Source organism: Vulpes vulpes, chromosome X, assembly GCF_048418805.1.
Source record: "Vulpes vulpes isolate BD-2025 chromosome X, VulVul3, whole genome shotgun sequence".
NCBI classification, from domain to species: domain Eukaryota; kingdom Metazoa; phylum Chordata; class Mammalia; order Carnivora; family Canidae; genus Vulpes; species Vulpes vulpes.
Genome location: NC_132796.1, coordinates 102,704,378 through 102,730,437, shown reverse-complemented (window position 1 = coordinate 102,730,437; position 26,060 = coordinate 102,704,378). Strand labels below are relative to the sequence as shown.

Below are 26,060 nucleotides of genomic sequence, written 5' to 3'. Positions count from 1 at the left end.
CCTTCGCGTGGTAGCCTGAGCCAAAGCTCATGGAGGCACCTGACTAGACGTCCCGCGGTGTGGAGGGACCGGCGTGCGGTCTGAGGGGCTGCTGGGGTCAGAGTGCGGCTGGGTGACAGAGACGTGGACCGAAGCAAGCTTGGTGCTGTGTTTGGGGGCCGCAGGCTGCCCTAGCAACGGGACCATGCTTCGGTTGATTTCCAGGGCTCTTGCCGTCTTCCGGAGGAAGATAGACTCGTCAGAGGCAGAGAGGGAACAGCATATGAGGCTCTTGGAATTGGAAGGTATTTAATTTGTCTTCTCCCTCCCACGGGCCAGCACCTAGTTCAGAACTTCCGGGGCTCAGAAGGGCGCCACATAGCCATGCCAGCGCCTCTTTGTGGGGAGAGGGGTCCCTGAGTCCCTGAGCATGCCCGGAATCATCCTGCCCAAAGTGACGGTGGTGTAAACAGGGAAGGCCCCTGGGGAACTATGCACCACCCTTGCATTACCTCCCCGACCCATGTCCTTGGAACTTATATTGTATGTATGGTATGTACAACAGATTCTTTTTCATATTTCCAGTAGTAGTGGATCCCTCTGATTTAAGGGTGCATTTGATCTAGTTTCCCAAACATGCGTATATTTGAATCCAATGGTCAAGTCGCTGGTAGGAGGCTGGGGGCCACTGGTTAACTTGCTCACCTTTGTATCCTGACACAGTCCAGGGTCTGGCACTGAGGGGGAGACTCAGGAGGCCCGGGACAGGCATCAGGGTGTCGGTGAGCCCCCATGAAAACTGAGAGGGTGTGCTGAGGTGGACGGTGGTCCTGTTCTGAAGTGTTCCTCTCATGAGCCGAGCATTTTTCTGGACCAAGCCCTGGGCTCAGGGCTGGAAGACCCCCACAGGGAGCGGGGAGTATTGTCACGTACACTTTACAGGTCAGGGAGACACAACCAGGGGAGAGCGGGTACCCGGCTGGTGTTAACCCAGACCCGGAGGCCAAGCAGCCATTCCCTGCTGGGTGTGCCCCCCTCCCGCCTCTGTGGGGCCTCCTTCCCCAGGATGAGTGCAGGGCGGGCTCTGGGCCCAATTCAGGAAAGGGTCACCTCTGGTGGATGCAGTCCTCCCAGCAGGGCCCCAGCCTTCCTGGTGCCCGACTGGGCCTGCAGCTCCTCTGCCGGAGGAGTGTGAGCCCTGCAGAGTTGGCGGATTCTCGGCCCAGTGGGCCAAGGAGGGCTGCTGCCAAGCTTGAGCGGAAGCGCTGCCGCTGCATCCCTTACCCGGTAGCCGTATTTTTGCCAATGAGACGATGCAGAAGAGTTTCTGATTTATTTTCATGAGCCTAGGTGGCAGTTGTCACCCTTATACCTTCCATTTCCTTGTGTTTTGTGATTTCACTTGACAAATTTGACCCATTTAAAAAAAAAGTTTAGAAGAGGCTCCTATGGGGCTCAGTTGGTTAAGTGTCTGCCTTTGATTCGGGTCTTGGGTCCAGGGATTGAGCACTACCTCGGGCTCCCTACTGGGGGGGGGTCTGCTTCTCCCTCTCCCTCTGCTCCACCCACCCCCTCTCTTGGGTGCTCTCTCTCTCTCAAATAAATAAAATCTTTATTTTTTAATTTTCTAAGCCCTCCCCAAATAAAATCCTTTTAAAAAAAGTTTTCAGGATCTTCTTGGCTTCTGAAATCAAATTATAAGCAATGTTTCTCCCAGCCTCACTTTGGCATGGCACCTAAGGCATTGTGGTTCATAGTGGCTCTGTGGGCTTATTCTCTAGGTTCAGATATCAAATTATGGCTTATTAGCTGTGTTTGTTCATGAAATAAATAAAAAAGTAAACCTGAGTGTTTTGGATCCACATTTGGGCTAGATTTAAACCCCCAGATCTCTTTATGTGTTTTGTTCGGTGAGATGTTTCAATAATCTCCAGGTGCTGCTGCTGCTGCTTTTGTTGATGATAAAATTCTGTAACAATAATGGCTGTTTAAAGACTCTCTAGATGCAGAAACCATGACAACTAATGTGTAAGCTCTAACCTATGGGAGGCATTCAGTTTTAAGCAGTTGACATGTATGTGTCAGCTAATAATTGTAACAACCCTTTCTCCCCTGCTTTATTGAGACATAATTTGCATATAAGGTGTGCATGACAACTTGTTACCTATATATTGTGAAATGATTGCACAATAAGATTCATTAACACATCCACACCTTATATAGTTATCGTGTGTGTGTGTGTGTGTGTGTGTGTGTGTGTGTGTGGTGAGAACTTATAAGATCTACTCTCCTAGGCAGACGTTAGTAATTCCCTGGTTTTCCAGATGGAAACAGATTCAGGGAGGTTAAGAAATGTGCCCAGGGTTACACAGATGGTAAAGGGAGGAGCTGTGTTCACAGTTAGGCAGTCTGGTTCCAGACTCAGCACCTACTACAAGTTCCACTACCAAGGGCACTCGGCCACTGGGCCTCGCAGAGAAATGGTGGGATCAGTCTTTCAGCATGAGCACTCTGCCTCCCAAACAATCACTATGCTCCTCAGTCATTGTCATCTGTGTCTCAGAGCAAGCCCAATTAGTTTCTAGATTTAGATCATCATCTCCCATATCTTCCCATGGTAAGGCTTATTTCTTGTGTGTAATTTGCTTTGGAGGTGAGTTAATGGAACATTTTGTTGACCTATCTTTTAGGTGACACCAGGTTAAAAACTGTGCAAGGAGTAGTGACACAGTTCTGTAGTGATTATGGCCTGATTGATGAGTTGATCTACTTCACCAGTGATGTTATAACTGGCAACGTGTTCCTGAAAGTTGGACAAGAAGTCACCGCCATTGTGGAAAAAGATAAAACATATGGATTGAAAGCAATCAAAGTAAGATTACTATGAGTTTGAGGATCAGCTCCATTTCGCCGGGGGGGGAGGCTTTCAGCCTTGCTCCTGATTTGTTCAGCCTCTCTGACGTGACCTGGTATGGTGGATGTAGAGTGGGATTTGAAGTCCAATCCACTGCATTTTGTGAGACACTTGTTCCTTTTTTTAATATTTTCTTTATTTATTTATGAGAGACACAGAAAGAGAGAGGCAGAGACATAGGCAGAGGGAAAAGCAGGCTCCATGCAGGGAGCTCAATGCAGGACTCGATTCCGGACCTGGGAATCAAGCCCTGAGCCAAAGGCAGATGCTCAACTGCTGAGCCACCCAGGCATCCCGGAACACTTTTTCTTATCTTTGTAGTGGTTTCTGTTTATAAAAATGTAAATTATATATCTAATCTTCAGCATTTAAAACTATGGTAAACATTAATAATTATTAGAGTCTGTATTATTCTGCAATGTCCTTTTTTCTTTTTTTTAAAAGAGAATTTATGCATGAGAGACACATAGAGAGAGGCAGATTCATAGGCAGAGGGAGAAGCAGGCTCCCCATGAGGAGCCCCATGTGGGACTTGATCCTGGACCTGGGATCAGGCGCTGAGCTGAATGCAGACATTCAACCACTGAGCCACACGGGGTTCCCTGCAATGTCCTTTTTACAACCAAGTAAAGGATTTTTTATTTTGTTGTAATATAATTGCTAGGTGAACAGACATGCATTTTAACCACTTTTTTAACGTTTTTTTTTTAAGATTTTATTTATTTATTCATGAGAGAAAGAGGCAGAGACAGAGGCAGAGGGAGAAGCAGTCTCCATGCAGGGAGCCTAATGTGGGACTTGATCCTGGGACCAACGGATCACGCCCTGAGCCGAAGGCAGATTCAACCGCTGAGCCACCCAGGCGTTCTTAACCGTTTTTATTTTTTTAAGAGACATTTATTCATGAGAGACAGAGAGGCACAGACATAGGCAGAGGGAGAAGCAGGCTCCATGCAAGGAGCCTGATGTGAGACTCGATCCTGGGTCTCCAAGGTCAGGCCCTGGGCCGAAAGCGGCACTAAACCACTGAGCCACTGGGGCTGCCCCCTTAACCACTTTTTATTTTTATTTTTTTTTTAAATTTATTTATTTATGATAGGCACACAGTGAGAGAGAGAGGCAGAGACACAGGCAGAGGGAGAAGCAGGCTCCATGCACCGGGAGCCCGACGTGGGATTCGATCCCGGGTCTCCAGGATCGCGCCCTGGGCCAAAGGCAGGCGCCAAACCGCTGCGCCACCCAGGGATCCCCTTAACCACTTTTTAAATGCAGCTTTGGGCACCTGGGTGGCTCAGTGGTTGAGTATTTGCTTTGGCTCAGATTGTGATCTCAGGAACCTGGGATGCATCGAGAAACAGGCTCCCCACAGGGAGCCTGCTTCTACCTCTGCCTATGTCTCTGCCTCTCTCTGTGTGTGTCTCTCATGTATTAAATAAATACAATCTTTAAAATAAATAAATAAAAGCAGCTTTATTGAGATACAATGGATGTACCATAAGATTCTCCATTTTTTCTAAGTAGGCTCCATTCCCAGCTAGAGCCCAACACAGAGCTTGAACTCACAACCTTGAGATCAAGCCCTGAGCCGAGACCAAGAGTTGGATGCTTAAACGACTGAGTGCTCCAGAAGCCCCAAGATTCTCCACATTTAAAGCCATAGTTTGATGACATTTTTAGTAAATTTCACAGTCATGCAACCATCACCTCAGTGTATTTACCATTTCAATAGATACTGTCCAATTATGCTTCAGCTTTATTGTACCAGTTGGCACTGTCAACAGCAGGCTCTGGAAACTGCCTGTTTGCCAATATTGACAAGAATGGAAAGATTCCAATCTTTGAAATCTTTGCCAATCTTAAAAAAAGGCAGTCTCATCATTTTATTTTGCATTTCTTTAAGTGTTGGGGAGAGTACAGCAACGTTTCTCTTCTTACAGCTATTTCTACAGTAGGAACATTAGAGTTGTTTGTATGTTATGGAAATGAGAGGTTTGTTAGGAAATTTCTCATATGAACGTTTTGCGAATGTTTCCTCCCAAGCTGTCTTTCACTTTGTGCCATTTAATTTTTACATACCAGAATGCATCCATCTTGTCCAGGTGAGATGACTTGCCATTTTCTGAGATACAGAAGATGGGGGGAGTACAGTTTTTTCAGGGAAGTTCAGGATACATTAAATTTTGTCTGTGTTAAGCTAAGATTGAGATACCAATGGGACACCATGTCTGTAACTTGGTGTATTCAGTTCAGGGACAGGAAACAAGAAGGGAGTGTTAACAGAGGAGGTTGAGATGGAGCCTCTCCAGGAAAGAGTGGTCACACAGAAGCCAGGCAAAGTTTTACAACTGGATCAGATGTTAAGAGGTTGAGTGATAGGAGCAGAGAAAATTGACTGTGGGATTTGGCAACCTGGAGGATGCTGCTGATTTTAAGAGCAGCTTTAGAGGCATTTGGGATATAAGGTCTGATTGGAGAGCAGTGAGGAGCAAATGGGAGATGGGGAAATGAGTATAGATGATTTTATTTTTTTATTTATTTGAGAGAGAAAGAGTAAGAGCAGGGGGAAGAGCAGAGGGAGAAGCAGGCTCCCTAATGAGCATGTAGCCCGATGTGGGACTCTGTCCCAGGACCCCCGGATCACGACCTGAGCCAAAGACAGACAACTGAGTCACCCAGGCGCCTTCAATGATTCCTTAAATATGTTTTACTGGTGGGGCACCTAGGTGGCTCAGAGACCATCTGGATTTTTTTTTAATCTTTTAAAATGTTTTTTAAAAACCTAAAAAAAAATAAAGATTTTACTTATTTATTCATGAGAGACCCAGAGAGAGAGAGAGAGAGAGGCAGAGACATAGGCAGAGGGAGAAGCAGGCTCCACGCAGGGAACCCAATGCAGGACTTCATCCTGGGACCCTGGGATCATGCCCTGACCCAAAGGCAGACGCTCAACTGCTGAGGCACCCAGGCATCCCATAAATAAAATCTTTAAAAAAATAAGCTATGGACTTGAGGTCAATATACTGTACCAATATTGGTTCAACCAATCAAACGAATGCAAGGTGCTAGTAATAGGGCAAGGTGGAATGTGTGGGACATTTCTGCTCAAGGTTCCTAAACTGCTCTAAAACATAAATAAAAGATATAAGGCTCAGTCATTATTTTATCATCGTCTCACGTCTACGATGTGGTCAGGTGAAATGTTTGTTGTAGTTGTTTAAGTCATTTCTGGAACGACAATGATTTAAGCATGTTTCTGCTTTTTTTTTTTTTTTTTCATGTTTCTGCTTTTTAAACCTGTGTTATGTTTGCTATAATGGTTTCTTTATCTCACAGGTGGATGCTCTCTGTGATAGTTGCCATGGCAATGGACCTGCAGACTCCTATGCTAGAATCTCATTTGGCTCTATTACCTCTCTAATGGAAGGTGCTAACTATATTGATCACACAACTTACTTCTCTCTAGATGTCATTTGTAAAGGTATAGTTTACTTTTTAAAAGATTTTATTTATTTATTTATTTATTTATTTATTTATTTATTTAAGATTTTATTTATTTATTCATGAGAGACACACACACACACACACACAGAGAGAGAGAGAGAGAGAGGGAGAGAGAGAGAGAGAGGCAGAGACACATGCAGAAGGAGAAGCAGGGTCCGTGCAGGGAGCCTGATGTGGGACTTGATTCTGGGTCTCCAGGATCATGCCCTGGGCTGAAGGTGACGCTAAAGTGCTGAGCCACCTGGGGTGCCCAGTTTATTTTTTTTAATTTAAAGCTAGATTTTGCCTATTTTTTTAATTTTATAGATTGGCTTTGCTGATGGTTACAGGCATCATTTCTAGGGTCAAATTTGGAACATGCTATTTGGCAAGAGGATTTTCAGATTAGAACTACTTCTCTAAGTGTCCTTGTCTCCAATAAGAGGCTCTTTGATACTGGAGGTGGACCTTTGCAGTTGAAAATAATGCACCACAGTACATCATGTTCTTAAAAACTCATGCTATCTTTTGTTGACGTTTTATTTATTGGATGCAGCTACTAGTATTTGTGTAATTTTTCTATTTGTACAGGCACTGAATTTCTAATCTAACAGAAATACATTATGGGTATACAGGGATATTCTTTTTTATTTTAATTTTTCAAAGACTTATTAATTTGAGAGAGAGAGAGAGAGAGAGCAAGTCTTGAAGAATAGGAGACAGAGAGTCCTGAAGCAGACTCCCCACTTAGTGCAGAGGCCCATGGGGGGCACTTACTCAGGACCCTGAGTTCATGACATGAGCAGAAACCAAGAGTTGGATGCCCAACCAACAGATCCACCCAGGTGCCACACAGATATACTCTTTAAAAATATATATATTTCATTTTTTTTATGATAGTCACAGAGAGAGAAAGAGAGAGAGGCAGAGACATAGGCAGAAGGAGAAGCAGGCTCCATGCACCGAGAGCCCGATGTGGGATTCAATCCCCGGTCTCCAGGATCGTGCCTTGGGCCAAAGGCAGGCGCCAAACCGCTGCGCCACCCAGGGATCCCAATATATATATTTCAAAGGGCGCCTGGTGGCTCAGTGGTTGAGCATCTACCTTGGGCTCAGGTCATGATCCCGGGGTCCTTGGATGGTGTCCTGCAACAGGCTCTCCACAGGGAGCCTGCTTCTCCCTCAGCCTGTGTCTCTCATGAATAAATGAATAAAATCTTTTAAAAACTAATAAAAATAATATTTCAAATGCCTTGGAGATAGCCTTGTACCTTTCTATTGGTTTGCAAACTGCCCCCACTACATGGAACCGAGGAGAGACAAAAAAAATGAGGCAGGCCACTCCTGATTGGTAAGTGGCCAGTGTAGTAATCAAGGAGACTTACATATGGGTCTTGTCTGGGGGGACCCAAAATGAATTGATCTCCACACCCACCTGCCAGAATCTTAAAAGTTTACACGGATGCTTTAATTGGGCTCAGTCACGTACACTGTCCAGATGGTCTCAGCCACACCTTACTCTCTAAAGCCTTAGGCCTCCAACTGTTGGAGTGATGGGTGGAACACACATTCCCAGGACAGGGGTGGGGTGAGGAACCTCAATCTGGACCCCAGGGTCCAGCTCAAAGGTCCATTGGTGATCACACCCTCTTGATGGCCTCCTCCAGCACTTTCTGTGTGTGTGTGTGTGTGTGTGTACTGTTGTTGAATTATATTTGTAATTATCAGGTCTAACATTTAGTTGTTTTATGCCAAAAGCAATATGTTGTTATTTTGTTTATGCTATTTGAGTTTAGCTCAGTTCACAATAGAGTGCTAGGTATTGGCAAGACAAGATAAATAAGACTTTATTAAACCCTCCCTGTAAAGAGCTCATCGTCTAATTGGGAGAGACAGACATGTGGAGACATTAAAAGAATATAGTGAAAAGAACTCTACTGAGCAGAGAAGTTAAAATGACTATCTGCTATGGGGAGACGGGAAGGCTGCCTGTGTGAGATGCTTTCCCAGCTGGACAACTTCTGCCAGGCTGGCTTTGGGAAGATGACTAGAAGTAAAAATTCTGTACTTGTTTATGCCCTACCAGCTGCTATGTAGCTTGAATATAAAAAGGGGGAACTTAGTTCAGCCACACCAGGCAGCTTTCCATTTAATTTTTCTGGGATTTAAAAGCCAGGACTTGACCTTATTTGATAACCATGGAAGTCTCCAAAGATGATTATCTGGTGGCATCTGGGATTTTAAGACATGTTTAGTTAGAAATACCCAATTCTAGGAGAAAAAGCCCCTGTGATTGCTAAGCTCCCAAGTCAATTTCCTGGTCCCTATAACCATGCCAGTGGGAAGTCACCACCAATGGTAGCCCTTGCTAGAATTCTTCTCAAGATGGGAAACACTTGAGCATGTTTGTAATGCCAAAGGGAGTGATGGAAGGTGCAAGGGAGAGCCGGAAGGATGGATGCAACCAGGGTCCTGAGGCATAAAGAGGCCGGGACCCAAAGCACAGGTGAAGGGATTTACTGCTGCAAAATAAATTGATTCAAAGAGAGTGGATTAAAAATACTTGACCCCGGGATGCCTGGGTGGCGGTTGAGTGGCTGCCTTCGGCTCAGGGCATGATCCCGGAGTTCCAGGATCAAGTTCCACATTGGGCTCCCTGCGAGGAGCCTGCTTCTCCCTCTGCCTGTGTCTCTGCCTCTCTCTCTGTGTTTCTCGTGAATAAATAAAATCTTTTTTAAAATTTTAAAAATAAAAATACTTGAGCCCTAATCAGTCATACTTAGCATTGTCAAAATAGCTGCTGTTAATCTGATTATGACACCTAATGAAAATGGCAAAAGACAATTCCAATTTAAAACATAATGACAACATTTAGCATAACACCCAGTGCTCATCCTGCCAAGTGCCCCCCTCAGTGCCCATCACCCAAAATGTTGGCAAATTGAACTCCAATAAAAATTTTTTTTTAAATAAAAAATAATAAAACATAATGAGAGGTACTCAATGGTTTAAGCATTTTACTGTTGATTTCAGCTCAGGTCGTGATCTCAGGGTCATGAGATTAAGCACTTGTCAGGCTCAGTGCTCAGGGAGGAGTCTTCTTGAAATTCTCTCTCTCTCTGCCCCCCCACTCTCACAGGACCCTCTTCTCTCTCCCTCTCTCCCTCGCTCTCTCTTTCTCAAATAAATAAATAAATCTTTTTTTAAAAAGCCAAAAACATAATGGGAATTGGGGCACCTGAATGGCTCAGTTTGTTAAGCGTTCCACTCATGATTTCAGCTCAGATCATGATCTCATGGGTCCTGAGATTAAGCCCCACCACCGGCTCCACCCTCCTTGGGGAATCTGCTTGAGATTCTCTTCCTCTGCCTCTCCCCCAGTCTCTCTCTGTCTCTCAAATAAATAAATATACTAAAAAATAATAATGGCCTGTGATGCCCAGCTGATACTTCTCCCCAACAGCCTTTGTTAAACCAGTGGGAATCAAAGCCTAGAGGATTACAAACATCCTTTCTGGCAGGAAGACTTACAGGTTACTTGTTTTTAAAAAGTCCAAAGGTACTTTTGATGTAATAGAAATTATTTTAGGGTATTGGAACATCAAAGTCACTGAAACTGAATTTTACCAAGACTAAGACATAATTCTTTTTTTTGTATATTTTTTTAATTGGAGTTCGATTTGCCAACATATAGTATAATACTCAGTGCTCATCCGTCAAGTTCCCCCCTCAGTGCCCATCTCTCAGTCACCCCATCCCCCCGCCCACCTCCCCTTCCACTACCCCTTGTTCATTTCCCAGAGTTAGGAGATAAGACCTAATTCCAACTGGATTTCTCTCTGTGGCTGTTTTAGGGTTTGTTGCTGTTTTTAATTTAAATTTAATTAACATAGAGTGCATTATTAGTTTGAGGGGTAGAATTTAGGGATTCATCAGTGGCATAGAACACCCAGTGCTCATTCTCTCACATGCCCTCCTTCATGCCCATCCTCCGGTGACCTCATCCCCCCAACTCCCTCCCCTCCAGCCACCTTTAACTTGTTCCCTAGAGTTAGTTAAGTCTCTTACAGTTTGTCTGCTGTTTTAGGTTTCGAGCCTTACCAGGGGGACCGAGTAGAAGTTGAGTTTTGCACCCCATTGGATGCGCTGAGCCGAAAGGCCCTCTCGGTGAAGCCTCTGAGACATAAGCATGTACATGAGGTAGCTCCTTTGTGGGTAGCTCTTGTTACTCAGTTCTGCTTTTTCCCTCTAGTGATCCTTGCTGCTTCTCGGGATTTAATGGGGTGTGTTGGCAAAACCATTCTTGGCCAAAGAGTCTATTTCCTTAAACAAGACAAGCTCCAGAGTGGGTGTAACCCCAGAATAATATACAATATGCATATATTTAAGGTCGAAATTCGGTAGTTTACTTGAGAGGTATTTAAATGCCCTGAATAGAAAGCAAATTGTGTTGAGAGAATTGTAGGGGAGGAAGGAATGGCCTAGTGGGGAGAACCAGAGCATGCAGTGAATGCTGGGTGTGACTTGGGTCCTATGGACTAGAAATGGGTGCAAGAGTCAGTCTGCACAAAGGCACAGAGGGTGCTTGGGATGGGACCCAGGAAGTGGGGAGATGGCCTTCTCTTGGCCACCACATTCTTTTCTCATTCTACCGCTTTTCCCTTCCTCAACTGTCACTAGAGAGGTTAATGGACATCATGTGGTATATTTAGAATAGAGTTTCTAATCTAGAGCAGGACCAGCTCTGCAGGGGTTCTGACTTAGCTGTTGTGAGGAGGGGGCCGCCATGGGTAGCTTCACAGGGTGCTCCTGGGATTTCTGACATGGCAGCTAGGTTGGGAAAGGAGTGACCTTCAGACTAAGCCAGAGCGAGGTGGTGCAGGCTCTAGGACAGTGGACGATGCTTTTACATAAACATTTCTATTACCTGTAATTACAGGTCTGCATTACCAGCCTTCATGGAAGAAATGGGGTGATAGATGATAGCATCTTTTTCACCTTGGAATCCCTGAAGCTACCTGATGGATACACACCTCAAATATCTGACATTGTTAATGCTGTTGTGGTGGAGAGCATTCAGTCCTGCTACATTTGGAGAGCCATTTCTATGATTTTAGTGAAAAGGCAGTAATAAGAAAGCAGCAGTTTTATTCCTTGTGCAGCTTCTCTTCTCTCATCAGTAAAGGGCCTGCTTTAAAATGTGTTCTGTGAAAAATAGCTTGTAAACCTCAACAATTAATTCAAGCACAATGTTTTGAGTTTCATGTGGGTTTGCTAAATGGGAGGGTACCTTTCTGGAGAGAGGCTAGCATTTTTCCTTGTTGATTAAAGACATTTTCATTTTAATCTTTTTAATAATCATAGGTTTGTGATTTTCTTTTTTTATTGGATCTGTTTTTTTAAGATTTTATTTATGTATTTGTTTTAAAAGATTTTATTTATTTCTTCATGAGAGAGACAAAGACAGAGGCAGAGAGAGAAGCAGGCTCCCCATAGGGAGCCTGATGTGGGACTTGATCCCTGGACCCTGGTTTCACACCCTGAGCCGACAGCAGATGCTCAACCGCTAAGCCACCCAGGTGCCCCAAGATTTTTTTTTTATTCACTAGAGACACAGAGAGGGAGAGGCAGAGACACAGGCAGAGAGAGAAGCAGGCTCCATGCAGGGGGCCTGATATAGGACTCGATTCTGGGACTCCAGGATCATGCCCTGAGCTGAAGGCAGATGCTCAACCGCTGAGCCACCCAGGCATCCCCCGACAGTTTTTTAATTAAGATTTTATTTTTGGGATGCCTCGGTGGCTTAGCATTGAGTGTCTGCCTTCGGTTCAAAGTGTGATCCCAGGATCTGGGACAGAGTCCCACATCGGGCTCCCTGCATGGAGCCTGCTTCTCCCTCTGCCTATGTCTCTGCCTCTCTCTCTCTCTCTCTCTCTCTCTCTCTCTCTCTCTCTCTCCCTCCCCCTCCCCCCCTCTGTGTGTGTGTCTCATGAATAAATATTTAAAATCTATTTTTAAAAGATTTTATTTTTAAGTAATCTCTACAGCCAACATGGGGGATCAAACTCACAACCCTGAGATCAAGAGTCACATGGTCCACCAACTGAGCCACCCAGATGCCCCTCATTTGTTAACTTTTTAAAGCAATCATGTTACATGTTCAGCCAATGCTGGTGAAAAAGATGAAAAGGCACAGTTCTTGTTCTTACCTGGCTTACTTCTCCGAAGCTCTCATCAGCCCATTCCTGGGATCTGAGAGGAAGCTGAAGTAGGAACGCCTCCAACATTTAACTTTCCGGAGAAGGTCCACTCTACCCTAAGACAGTGAGGAGGACACCTAAGAACTCTGTATGTTCCTGGCAAGTATTCCAACCTTTGCCTTACATGTCAGCACTCTCTGCCTCACCACAGTCTATCTTGAGACCTTCACTTCAGTCACAAAAAGCCTGGGAATCCTGGGACCTCACCAGCCCCTGGACCATCATCCTCATGAGACTCTATATATCCCCTTTTTTTCTTTTATTTTCTTTTCAAGATTTTATTTATGTATTCAACAGAGAGAGAGAGCACAAGCAGTGGGAACAGGGGGAGTAGGAGAGGGTGAAGCAGGCTCCCCACTGAGCAGAGAGCTCGATGTAGGGCTTGGTCCCTGGACCCTGGGATCATGACCTGAGCCAAAAGCAGACACTTAACCAAATGAATCACTCAGGCACCCCAGGAGTTGAGATGTTTAGAAAATGGAATTAGAAAAGAGGTTATGGGGGCATCTGGGTGCCTCAATCAGTTAAGTGTTTGCCCTTGGTTCAGGTAATGATCCCGGAGTCCTGGGATCCATCTGCACATTGGGCTCTCTGCTTATTCGGAAGCTTGCTTCACCATCTCCTGTTCCCCCTGTTGGTGCTCTCTCTCTCCTCTCTCTTTCTCTGTCTCTGTCTCTCTCTCTATCCCCCCCATCTCTCTGTGTTAAATAAATAAAAAATATATACTTTTTAAGGATTTTATTTTTTCATGAAAGACACAGAGAGAGGAAGAGACATAGGCAGAGGGAGAAGCAGGCTCCATGCAGGAAGCCCAATGTGGGACTCCATCCCAGGACTCCAAGATCATGCCCTGAACTGAAGGAAGAGGCTCAACCGCTGAGCCACTCAGGCATCCTTAAATAAAATATTTTAAAAATACACATCTCAAATCCTGTGACCCCTCCCCTGTGTTCTTTTCCACTCTGTTCATAGAAAGACTGAGAAAGTTCTTAATTCCAAAGATGTTTATTGAGAAAAATGTGAAAGAAAGGCCCTTGAAATACAGGTAAGAGTTTCATGGTCAAACATGGAGGCAAAGCTGATTCCACAATGGGAATATAGTGACTGTATTGGGGGAGTGAATGCATGCATCAAAGTGTATGCTTGTATTTTAACATCAAGGATGGACTCAAATAACAGTTTTAATATTTAAATATGAAAGTTAATTGACATGTGGATTATTACACTCACCTCAGAAATTGTATTAATGAGTGAAAGGATGTGAGGAAAGCAACATAAAGAAGCCTACAAATCCCAGCACAAGAGCATTTATAAGCATTCACGGAAAGCAGAAGATCTCACCGCAGCTTGCATGTGTCCCTTTGGTGGTCACACAATACAGCCTGCAAATGCTGTGTATATGGGGAGAACACATCTTGTCATGACTCCTTCAAATCAAGTGTATCAACAAAGTAAGGATGTGCTTACATGCTTAATGCAAGTTGCAAGTTTTGGTTTCTTTGCATATTCTGCTCTGTTAAAACCAAATTACGACTATAAACTCTTATATATTTATTTTTTTATTTTTTATTTAAAAAAAAGATTTATTTATTTATTCATGAGAGACACAGAGAGTGAGAGGCAGAGACATAGGCAGAGGGAGAAGCAGGCTCCATGCCAGGAGCCCAATGTAGGACTCCATTCTGGGACTCAAGATCATGCCCTGAGCCTAAGGCAGAAACTCAACCACTGAGCTACCCAGTCATCCCTACGATATCATATTTAGCTTATGAATAGTGTCCTCAATTGAAAGATCAGTTGCGTCTGTCCCCAAATGTCACAGGTGACTTCTGTTTCTGTTGTTTATAAATGGTTTTATTAATTATGAGAACATCTACATAATGTAAAGAAGGTCCATACCATGCCACGTTGAGTTTTCACTCTACATACAATACTTGGTGCGTATATGGATTTGCCTGCACAGATGAATTTGTTGAGGTTTCCATATATTGCTTTACATTTTGATTTCGGCTTGTATTATGTACAAACTTCATTAGTTATCAACCAGGTGGTAGTAAGATTTTACAAAAATATTTGTTAGGGATTCAAATGGCACAAACAGGTACCTTCTGATATTGTTTTATTCAAAGAAAGTTCTCTGCAGCTTTAACCTTGCACAAAGACAGATTCAGAAATGACCGAGTGAACACATGAGTGTCCACTGAAGCTCTAGGCAAACCAGAGAGTACTGAGGATCTCAACATATTTTATAATTGGATTGGACATTATTTTTCTTTCTGTTTATACATGTCTATACTATCCATAAGGCCTTGTATGTACCTTGTGATGATTATTTATGAAATGAATAAGGATATTATAATCTGTAAGAGATAGGGAAAAAAAAACTGAGAATTAAGTAAAACCTGTTTCCAATCCCTGATATTGGGAGAGGAAGTCATTCAGAAGGTAGTACAGTATGGAAAACACTCAAAAAGGAAAGCCATGCATGAATTATATCAAATTAATGTTTTCATTTTTTAAAAGATTTTTAAAAAGTATGCTCTGTATCCAACATGGGGCTTGAACTTGCAACCTTGAGATCAAGTCACATACTTGACTAAGCCAGCCACGTGCTCCATAATGTTTACATTTTTTAAAGACTTGTTTTAGAGACAGAGGGGGCAAAGGGGCAGAGGGAGAGAGAATATCCAAGCAGATTCCTGCTGAGCATGGAGCCCACTCAAGCGCTCGATCTCCTGAGCCTTGAGATTGGGACCTGAGCCTAAACCAATAGTTGGATGCTTAACTGGCTGGGCTACACAGGTGCTCCACTGTTTACACTTAAATGACTATAGTATTATCTCATCCTGAAGGATGATGTGAAAATTAATAAAAGGAAATCTCATTTATTTTTTTAATTATTTTTTAATTTATTCATGACAGAGAGAGAGGCAGAGGGAGAAGCAGGCTCCATGCAAGGAGCCCGATGTGGGACTTGATCCTGCAATTCTGGGATCATGTTATGAGCAGAGGGCAGACACTCAACCACTGAGCCACCCAGGTATCCTGGAAATCTCATTTAAAATGGAGTTTAGGGAAAAAAATGGAGTTTAGATGTCTAGAGAGAGCTCTCAGGCCCTATCACTGGTCAATTGCAGATCCAACAGGAAGAGAGGGACGTGGCACATGGATACTGCTTTATTTTTTTTAAAGATTTTATTTATTTATTCATGAGAATACACAGAGAGGGGAGAGAGGCAGAGACACAGGCAGAGGGAGAGGGAGAAGCAGGCTCCATGCGGGGAACCCAATGCGGGACTGGATCCCAGGTCTCCAGGATCAGGCCCTGGGCTGAAGGCAGTGCTAAACCGCTGAGCCACCAGGGCTGCCCCTGGATACTGCTTTAAAAACAGCAGAAGGAAGGAAATCTTCCTCTTCCCCATGGCAACAGCCCAGCGGTGAGAGACAGCCACAGCTCAGTCAATGAGAGGTCACTATACTTAGAACTCCCGGTTTCCTCCAATAGATTTCTTGTTTGCAACAGCCCTCCCAACCGACCTCTTTCTTCTATAGAGAAACCTTCCTCTCCTTCCTTCTCTGGGCTTGCCTATGGTTTTGCCATAGCTTGCTTGTTCCAGATTGTAATTTTCTTCCATTCTCCAATAAACCCATTTTTGCTGGTAGAGTAACTGGCAGTTTTATTTTTAAGATTAATAATGATTATCATATTACAAAAGATATAAATAAAAGATCAAAACTATCGGGGATCCCTGGGTGGCTCAGCAGTTGAGCGCCTGCCTTTGGCCCAGGGCATGATCCTGGAGACCCGGGATGGAGTCCCACATCAGGCCTCCTGCATGGGGCCTGCTTTTCCCTCTGCCTGTGTCTCTGCTTCTCTCTCTCTCTCTCTCTCTCTCTCTCTCTCTCTCTCTCTCTCATGAATAAATAAATAAAATCTTAAAAAAAAAAAAAGATCAAAACTATCATTCAGTTTATGATCAACATACCCTGGAAGCTAAAACACTTTTTTGATCACTATTTGTAACTTTTGCACAAGACTAGGATAACTTTATAGGGTGCAAGCAGAGAACTTGATTCTCCCATCTTGTACTTCACCTCCAAATTTGCCTAAACCTCTGTGGGTCCAAACTGGGTATCCTCTCGTCCTTAGGTGATGATGTCAATTACTATTATTTTGATTACTTTTATTTTTTTTTTAATTTTTTTTAAATTTTTATTTAATGATAGTCAAAGACAGAGAGAGAGAGGCAGAGACACAGGCAGAGGGAGAAGCAGGCTCCATGCACCGGGAGCCTGATGTGGGACTCGATCCCGGGTCTCCAGGATCGCGCCCTGGGCCAAAGGCAGGCGCCAAACCGCTGCGCCACCCAGGGATCCCTTGATTACTTTTAGATAGTAAAATTTCTAAGTCTTTATCATAAAAATAAGATAATTTCAACAATTAAAATGTCCAGTCTCTTTTAACAAAATCTCAAACTATGGTAGGAGCCAAAGACAGGCTTCCCCAAAACGTGCCACTTTGGCATATTATTTAAAGCAAAAGTTGCTTAAGAGACAACCTATGAAAGGACATTCATACCCTCCTCTGTTCCCCTGAAACAAGATTAAATTTCCCATGTGAAAAGTGCCCTTCCTGTACCAAGGGGTAAAGAGACATCTGATCACCAGAGGTGGGAAATTCAGAGCTGAGAAGGTTGTAAAAACAACACTTGTTACTTTGCATTAATGTACAACCCCAGGCCAAAATCTTTTTAGAATTCTTTAATAATCGATGCTCCCAAAGTTAAATTTTCTTTGTCCTGCCAATTCCTCACAGACTTATTGTCTCTTCCTATAAAAGCGAAAGTGCCTGCTTTGGTCATTTGGGGTGGTCTCAATTTCAATATTGGGCCTCTGTGTGTAATAAAACTTTGGTTTTTTTTCTTCATTAATCTGTTTCATACAAATTTAATTCTTTTTTTAAAAAAAGTGTTATTTTTTAAAAAATTTTTATTTATTTATGATAGTCACAGAGAGAGAGAGAGAGGGAGAGAGAGAGACACAGGCAGAGGGAGAAGCAGGCTCCATGCACCGGGAGCCCGACATGGGATTCGATCCCGGGTCTCCAGGATCATGCCCTGGGCCAAAGGCAGGCACCAAACCACTGTGCCACCCAGGGATCCCTTAAAAAAAGTTTTATTTAAGTAATCTCTACACCCACTGTGGAGCTCAAACCTATGACGCTGAGATCAAAAGTCACATACTCTTCTGAGTGAGCCAGCCAGGTGCCCCTAAATTTAATTCTTAAAATTTTTTTATTTTTATTTATTTATGATAGTCACACACACACACACAGAGAGAGAGAGAGGCAGAGACACAGACACAGGCAGAGGGAGAAGCAGGCTCCATGCACCAGGAGTCCGACATGGGATTCGATCCTGGGTCTTCAGGATCGCGCCCCGGGCCAAAGGCAGGCGCCAAACCACTGTGCCACCCAGGGGTCCCCCTAAATTTAATTCTTAATCCAACTGGTAGATCTTGAGGTTAGAGAAAAACTTTTCTTTCCCTTAAAATATGTAAAATTTTGTCATGTTTCTGTCCCAGTTCGGATCTACTTAAGTAGGAAATTCTCTAGTAGAAAAGTGGAGATGTGGTTGCTTTCTAATCTATTTTCCTGCCTTGCAATCTTTGTCTTTACACCTGTGCTTGCTGAATGGGGTCACACATCTCCAGGGTCAAGGTGGGACGGGGAAGGGTGAGTGTTGAGGATGGGAAGGTCTTATTTAAAGAGTAGTGCCATGACTTGGCTTTGATGCTACCTGGTCTGGATGGCTCTTGAGAAATGATTCTTTCCTCTGTGGGATGCATTTCAAGGATTTCCTTGACATTCTTACACTAGGAACATCTAATGGCCATTCCTTCGACATGGAACCTGGGCAAACCCTCTCCTCGGCTCCACCCAGAAGACACATTCCCACTTCACATCTGACAGTACACCTCAGCCTTTTCTGCTAAGCTTTCCTTGCTCCAGGCAGTTCTCTTGGGTGGGGTCCTTTCCCAAGTGACTAAGTCCGTAAGACTTTCACTTGGAGTCCACGTTTGGTCCAGGCTGGGAAACATCCCCCCTTTTTCATCCTCAGTCCCAGAGGCTGGACATTTTTTTCTTCTCATTGCCCTCTACTCTGCTGCCATGGATCCTTTCCCCCAGTTTCTTGCCTGGAGGCATTGTGGAGGCTTCAGTCAGTGTATAAACCGGTGGAATAGGGGCACCTGGGTGACTCAGCAGTTGAGTGTGGGCCTAAGGCTCAGGGTGTGATCCCAGGGTTCTGGGATCAAGTCCCACATCAGGCTCCCTACAGGGAACCTGTTTCTACCTCTGCCCATGTCTCTGCCTCTCTCTGTGTCTCTCATGAATAAATAAATAAAATCTTTTTAAAAAACTGGTGGAATATTTATGTGAAAAGACAGTTGATCCTTCTATGAAAACTAAATTGAGGAATGCCTGGGTGGCTCAGTGGCTGAGTGCCTGCCTTCAGCCCAGGGTGTGATCCTGGAGTCCTGGGATTGAGTCCCACATCGGGCTCCCTGCATGGAGCTTGCTTCTCCCTTTGCCGTGTCTCAGCCTCTCTGTCTCTGTGTATTTCATGAATAAATACATAAAATCTTTAAAAAAATTAAAGTAGATTGAAAGTCTTTAGAAACACTGATTACTATGCTGGAATTAAACATTTTAAAAATAAATAATAAAAAGTCTTTGGAAATTTGTTCTCTAAAATCATTGCATTATTATGACAAAAAAATAGGCAAAAGATAGAAGGAAACCTTAAAAAAAAAAGAAGTTCTCTGTATTTGAGTTTCTTCACAGGGGATGCTAAGGTCTGCTTCTCTTTAAAGAGACTCAAATTAGGGTGCCCAGCTGGCTCAGTCACCGGAACATGTGACTCTTGGTCTCAGGGTTGTGAGTTTGAGCCCCACACTGGGTGTAGAGATTACATCAAAATGAAATTTTTACCAAAATAAAAAGAAAAATAAAGAGACTCAAACTGGAAAGGGTGGAGGCTGTATGTGAATAGTGGTGATAGGGGCAATCAATGAGGAAATGCAACTGGCTGTCCTTTGTGCAAAGAAAAGGCCTTGGCTGCATAGCAAAAAGTTGGTAAGTGAACGAATATTTACAGTTTTCATATTAAAATTAATGCTTAATGTATGCAGGTATTGTTATCTATATGATTTAGCATTTGAATCCACATTTTCAATTACCTGATCATTTACCCATCAAGTCTGATTTTGTAAGAACAAATGGCTTCCACTTTGCATAGAATACCCTACCCTCAGGCTCTAGAATCAGAACAACACTTGTGAAGCAGAAAGCAGAAAACAGAACCTTCCCTTTGATTCTGGCTTCTCGCTTCCTCTGGTCTCTGCTTTTCTGTTTATGCTCAAAATTCTGAAGTACTGTTGTTGACCCTTGAACCACATGGGTTTGAACTGTGCAGGTCCACTTATATGTAGATTTTTTTCAATAACTACAGTGCAGGGGACACCTGGGTGGCTCAGCGGTTGAGCATCTGCCTTGGTCTCCGGTCATGATCCTGGGGTCCTGGAATCTAGTCCCTCATCATGCTCTGTACCAGGAGCCGCTTCTCCTCTCCCTATGTGTCTCTCTTGAATAAGTAAGTAAAGTCTAAAAAAACTACAGTGCAGCCACTGTAAATGTATCTTCCCTATCTTGTCATCTCCTTAATAACATGTTCTTTTCTCTAGCTTGCTTTATTGTGAGAACATAGGGTAGAATACACATGACATACAAAATACTTGTTGACTGTTTATGTTATCTGTAAAGCTTCTAGTCAACAGTAAACTATTTGGAGTTAAGTTTTAGGGGAACCGAAAGTTATACATGGATGTTCCACTTCACAGAGGGGTGGGCACCCCTAACCCCTGTGTTGTTCAAGGGTCAATTGTACATTGGTTTACATCTATCTTCACATTTTCCCTTCATATTCTCTTAAAAAATTGTGATAGGCCAGTTGCTAGGAAGATAATTCATTACACCAAAAATTATAAAATATAACAGCTCCTCTCAATCTTCTTTAATTGTTTTCTGGAACACTTCACAGAGTTGGCCACTCTTAATTCTCTTGCCACCTGGGTTGAGTTTTCTTCCAATTTCTCTACTTATTTTTCCTCTTCTTTTTGTTTTTATAAAGTTTTTTCTTTCTTTTTTTTATTCATGAGAGACATGGAGGGAAAGGCAGAGACATAGGCAGGGGGAGAAGCAGGCTCCCCACAGGGAGCCTGATGTGGGACTCAATCCCAGGACCCCAGGATCACTCCCTGAGCCCAAGCCAGACGATCAACCACTGAGCCACCCAGGTGCCCCTATAATATTTCTTTTAAAGATTTTATTTATGGGGGGAGGAGCAGAGGGAGAAGGACAAGCAGACTCTGCTGAACACTGAGCCTCACATAGGGCTCAGTCTCAGGGCTCCAGGATCATAATCTGAGCCAAAACCAAGGGTTAGGTACTTAACCAACTGAGCCACCCAGGTCTCCCTATTTTTTTCTCTTTTAAAAAAAGATTTTATTTATTATTACTATTATTTTTAAGATTTTATTTATTTATGAGAGACACAGAGACATAGGCAGAGGGAGAAGCAGGCTCCCTACCAGGAGCCCGATGCAGGACTTGATCCTGAGACCCCGGGAACACAACCTGAGCCCAAGGCAGACGTTCAACCACTGAGCCATCCAGTTTCCCTAAGATTTTACTTATTTTTTTGAGATACTGAGAGAGTGAGCAAGGGTGGAGATGAGGGGAGGGCATGTGAATTAGCAAGGGGAGGGGCAGAGGGAAAGGGAGAAGCCTAACTCCTAGCTGGGTCCCAGGACTCTGGGATCATGGCCTGAGCCAACAGTAAATGCTTAACCAACTGAGCCCCCAGGCTCCCCTTTTTCCTCTTCTTAAGTGTTGTCTACTCATGTTCCCAACCCAGGATTCCTTAGCTTCTTCTCTTCCCATTGCTCACACTCATTGATTCAAATCCTTTATTTTAATTTTCACTTTTAGGATCATGCCAATGGCTTTTGTGTGCTTGAAACTCAGAGCACTGTACTTGGGCCTTGGCAGCAGTTCAATAAAGGCTTGTGGAATAAAGTTCCGAATTTACTTGGTAAGCCCTCATTTCTCTCCCAAGCTCCACATCCCAGGGAGCCAATACAGGGTAAGGTGGTGGCCCATCAGGTAGGCCATATAGTAGGATTGCTTGGGTTTCAACCTCGGTTCAGTTACTAGCAAGTATGTGGTTTAGAGAAAGTTACTTAACTTTTCTTTTTCTTAAATTTTATTTATTTATTCATGAGAGACACAGGCAGAGAGAGAAGCAGGCTCCTCGCAGAGAGCCTGATGTGGGACTCGATCTCAGAACCCAGGATCTCGCCCTGGATCGAAGGCAGACACTCAACCGCTGAGCCACGCAGGCATCCCAATTACTTAACTTTTCTAAGTCTCATTATCTTGGTCCATGAGATAGAGATAATTACAAAACCTTCCTCATAATGTAAACATAAGTTTTAAGCAATGTAATGCATGTCAAGGGCTTAGCAAACTGCCTAACACATAATAAACCCTCTATAAATAGGAGCTTTTGTTTAATTGCTTGGTAAATATTGCCTCACTGATGTCTCCCACTTTATCTGTCCAAAACTTAACCCATTACCTTAAACTCAAATATTGTTTCTCCTCGGATGCCTGGGTGGCACAGTGGTTGAGCTTCTGCCTTCGGCTCCGGGTGTGATCCCTGAGTCCTGGATCGAATCCCATATTGGGCTCCCTGCATGGAGCCTGTTCCTCCCTCTGCCTGTGTCTCTGCCTCTCTCTGTGTCTCTCATGAATAAATAAATAAAATCCTTAAAAAATGGTTTCTTCTTTCCTGTCCCCTACTTTAGTTAACAAATTTCTACGATTTTAGACAGTGAGGTCAATAATTGATTTCTGAGTCTTTATCTACTTTCTACTTCCTTCTCAATCTTCACATCTAGTGAATTGCTAAGGCCTGTCCAAAATTTTTTTTGAAATATTAAATCTTAAAGCTGATTTGTGCTCATCTTCCTTTTTATACAGTTATCAGCCTAATTTCGGCCCCCGTTATCTTTCATCTGGAGCACTCTGATAGACTCTGAACTGGCATACTTAGGAAACTTGTATTACTTCATAGAATACTGGCCCATCAGAGTTTCCGTTTGCCTCTAATATATCCTTTGTTAGCCTTAAAAATAAAACTGCCAATTACTTTATCAGCAAAAATGGGCTTCTTTGAGAATAGCAAAGAATTGCAATGTGGAACCAGTCACCTAGGGCAAAACCACGGTTGGAAAGGACAGTTGTACACAAGACGTCCATTCGAGGGAACTGGGAGTTCCAAGTATTGTGGATCTCATTGGCTGAGCTGTGACTCTCACAGTTCCTGCCTGTGCTTGAGTATCCTGCACAAGGAGACAGGAGACTAAAACGTTGGGACGAGGTGAGATCATTGAGTGCTTAGAAACCTGAACTTGATTCTTTAGGCAGTAAGGAGTCACTGCAAGTTTCTGAGTTATTTAAAAATATTATATAGGAACATTATTGGTAACAGTTCAGGAGGTTTGGCAGGGGCGCCTCTCACATCCTACCACTCATAGTCAATTGCAGACTCCCCAGGAAGAGAAGGACCCTGCACGAGGATAGTTCTTTGTTATCCCAGGAGGAAGAAGAAACCCCTGGCAACAGCCCAACCAATGAGAGACATCACAGCCAGTGAGAAACCACTATACTTCGAATTGCCAGTTTTCTCCAATGGACATCTTGTTTAAACAACATTCCTAACTAGCCCCACTCTTCTATAAAAGAGCTTTCCTTCCTCTCCTTTCTCTAGACTTGCATATGGTTTTGCCTGTAGCTTCCCTACCCAGATTGCAATTCTCTGCTCTTCCTAAACCCATTTTGCTGATAAAAATAAATGCCATTTTTATTTTTGTAAGCTTACCAGGACAAAAACAAGCATCTGTTTTGATATGTTAAAAGTTCTTTCACAGATGCATTTGAGTCCAAGTTTTAGGCTGCTGTGGGACCTGATTTACTTGCATTTATGTTGTCGTTCTGCTAAGCAATGACCATGTCTGTAAGATTTCCTGTTGAGATAATAGGTGTACAGCAGAGAGGAAAGGTGCTTTTTCTGTTTCCAATATCATAATGTAAGAAGACAAAATTGATTTCCCTTAATGTAGCCCCAAATATATAACAAAACATTATCAAATACTGACACTGGTTGGATGACTTCATACTGAGTTATAAATCGAAATGTAACCATGGATAATTTGAACTTTGATAATATCTAGAGTATATATTTATAACCACTTTTTACTGGAAATAGTTATTAAATGATGATAATGGTTCTTTCACAAACTGGCACATGGTAAATAGCGCATCAATTATTTAAAAAGATTTATTTATTTGAGAGATAGAGAGAGAGAGAGCATAAGTGGGAGGGGCAGAGGGAGGAGGGAGAGCGAATCTCCTGGTGTCTCAACTCTTAAGCGTGGAATCCAACATGGGGCTCCAACTCATGACCCTGAGAACATGACCTGAGCAGAAACCAAGAGTCATAGGTTCACCTGACAGAGCCATCCAGGCACCGCAGCACATCAATTCTTTTTTTTTAAGATTTAATTTATTTATTCTCTCATAATTTATTTATGAAAGACACAGACAGGCAGAGGGAGAAGCAGGCTGCCTGATATGGGACTGGATCCCAGGACCCCTGATCATACCTGAGCCAAAGGTAGGCACTCAACCATGGAGCCACCCAGGCACCCTGGCACATCAATTATTAAAATGTTTTTTTGTTTAATTTGGTGATTTGGCTATAACTGTATCAATATTTGATTCACTGTATAAAGTGAACTGATACTTGTGGGGCTAGAAATAAATTATTACTTTGTTTCCTACATATAATTCTCAAACTTAAAATTTTAGCTAAAATCATGATAAAAGACAACACTAATAATGAAAGCATTTTAAAAATAAATAATTTAGTTTTCATTTTTAAAATTTGATCCTTTCTATATTGTCTTCAAAGGAATGGTCTTTAAATACTTCAAAACTATCATCTAGGCAAACAAATATAAAAAGTCACTTTTCGGGGATCCCTGGGTGGCGCAGCGGTTTGGCGCCTGCCTTTGGCCCAGGGCGCGATCCTGGAGACCCGGGATCGAATCCCACATCAGGCTCCCGGTGCATGGAGCCTGCTTCTCCCTCCGCCTGTGTCTCTGCCTCTCTCTCTCTCTCTCTGTGACTATCATTAAATAAATTTAAAAAAAAAAAAAGTCACTTTTCTTGTTCCCAGGCAATAGTGCAGACAATTCCATGGTTTCTACTCATCTTCTCCCTCCCAGCACCATGGTGAAAATGAACAATAGATGAGCTTTTAAAAAAATCACAAATGCAGTGGAAAATCAGCGGCAAAAAGTAAGGACAATGAATTAATATAGTTTCTTTAAAATTTTATTTATTTATTCATGAGAGACACAGAGAGAAAAGCAGAGACACAGGCAGAGAAAGAAGCAGGCTCCATGCAGGGAGCCTGATATGAGAGTTGATCCCAGGACTCCAGGATCACACCCTGAGCCAAAGGCAGACACCCAACTGCTGAGCCACCCAGGCGACCCCCTTAATGTAGTTTCACTTCTATTTACATATGCAAGCAGTTTAAGAGAAAGCAAAGCAGGATGCATCAGAGATTTCACAAGCCAAGTGGTCCCCATCCTAATAGAGAAAAGACTAGATTTCAGCCAGGGACAAAAGTTTCCACCACAACAGTGGATTTAGATGAGCATTAGCATCATTGGTGGACCATGTGTCACAAAAGATCCAGGCCACAGCCTACCTAGCAAAGTTTAGTTTTCTAATCTTCCATTGCTTTGCCCTGAATTTCTACCTGGATCCTCAGTTAACTATATCTTACTATTTAACCCCCCTCCCCCAGGCAGCCTGGGTGGCACACTGTCTTAGCGCTGCCTTCAGCCCAGGGCCTGATCCTGGGGCCCCGGGATGGAGTAACACGTTGGGCTCCCTGCATGGAGCCTGCTTCTCCCTCTGCCTTTCTCGCTCTCTGTGCCTCTCATGAATAAATAAATATTTTAAAAATAAAAATAAAAACAAAAAAACCCAGAAAATTGTATACTTTTAAAACTGAATTTACAGCTTTGTGTCCTTGGTTTTTTTTTTTTTAAATATATTTTTTTAAAATTTTCATTTATTTAAGATAGTCACACAGAGAGAGAAAGAGGCAGAGACATAGGCAGAGGGAGAAACAGGCTCCATGCACCGGGAGCCCGATGTGGGATTCGATCCCAGGTCTCCAAGATCGCACCCTGGGCCAAAGGCAGGCGCCAAACCTCTGCGCCACCCA

The 26,060-nt window shown here is 43.2% G+C and overlaps 1 protein-coding gene across 1 annotated transcript; it reads left to right on the top strand.

The window, feature by feature from the left end:
* The first annotated feature begins 257 nt into the window (after positions 1 to 257).
* On the top strand, positions 258 to 11,976 carry CT55 (cancer/testis antigen 55). Its single transcript, XM_025989296.2, has 5 exons — positions 258 to 284; positions 2,670 to 2,851; positions 6,227 to 6,371; positions 10,461 to 10,573; positions 11,313 to 11,976. Exons 1-5 carry the CDS (start codon positions 263 to 265, stop codon positions 11,502 to 11,504), a joined length of 654 nt encoding a protein of 217 aa, XP_025845081.2. The 5' UTR covers positions 258 to 262; the 3' UTR covers positions 11,505 to 11,976.
* The last annotated feature ends 14,084 nt before the right edge of the window (positions 11,977 to 26,060 follow it).

Excerpts from the sequence above, each read along its gene's own strand:
- CT55 (XM_025989296.2), top strand. The coding sequence starts at position 263 with ATGAGGCTCTTGGAATTGGAAG. Across the intron at positions 285-2,669 it reads GAGGCTCTTGGAATTGGAAG|GTGACACCAGGTTAAAAACT; the intron begins GTATTTAATTTG and ends CCTATCTTTTAG. Across the intron at positions 2,852-6,226 it reads ATGGATTGAAAGCAATCAAA|GTGGATGCTCTCTGTGATAG; the intron begins GTAAGATTACTA and ends TTTATCTCACAG.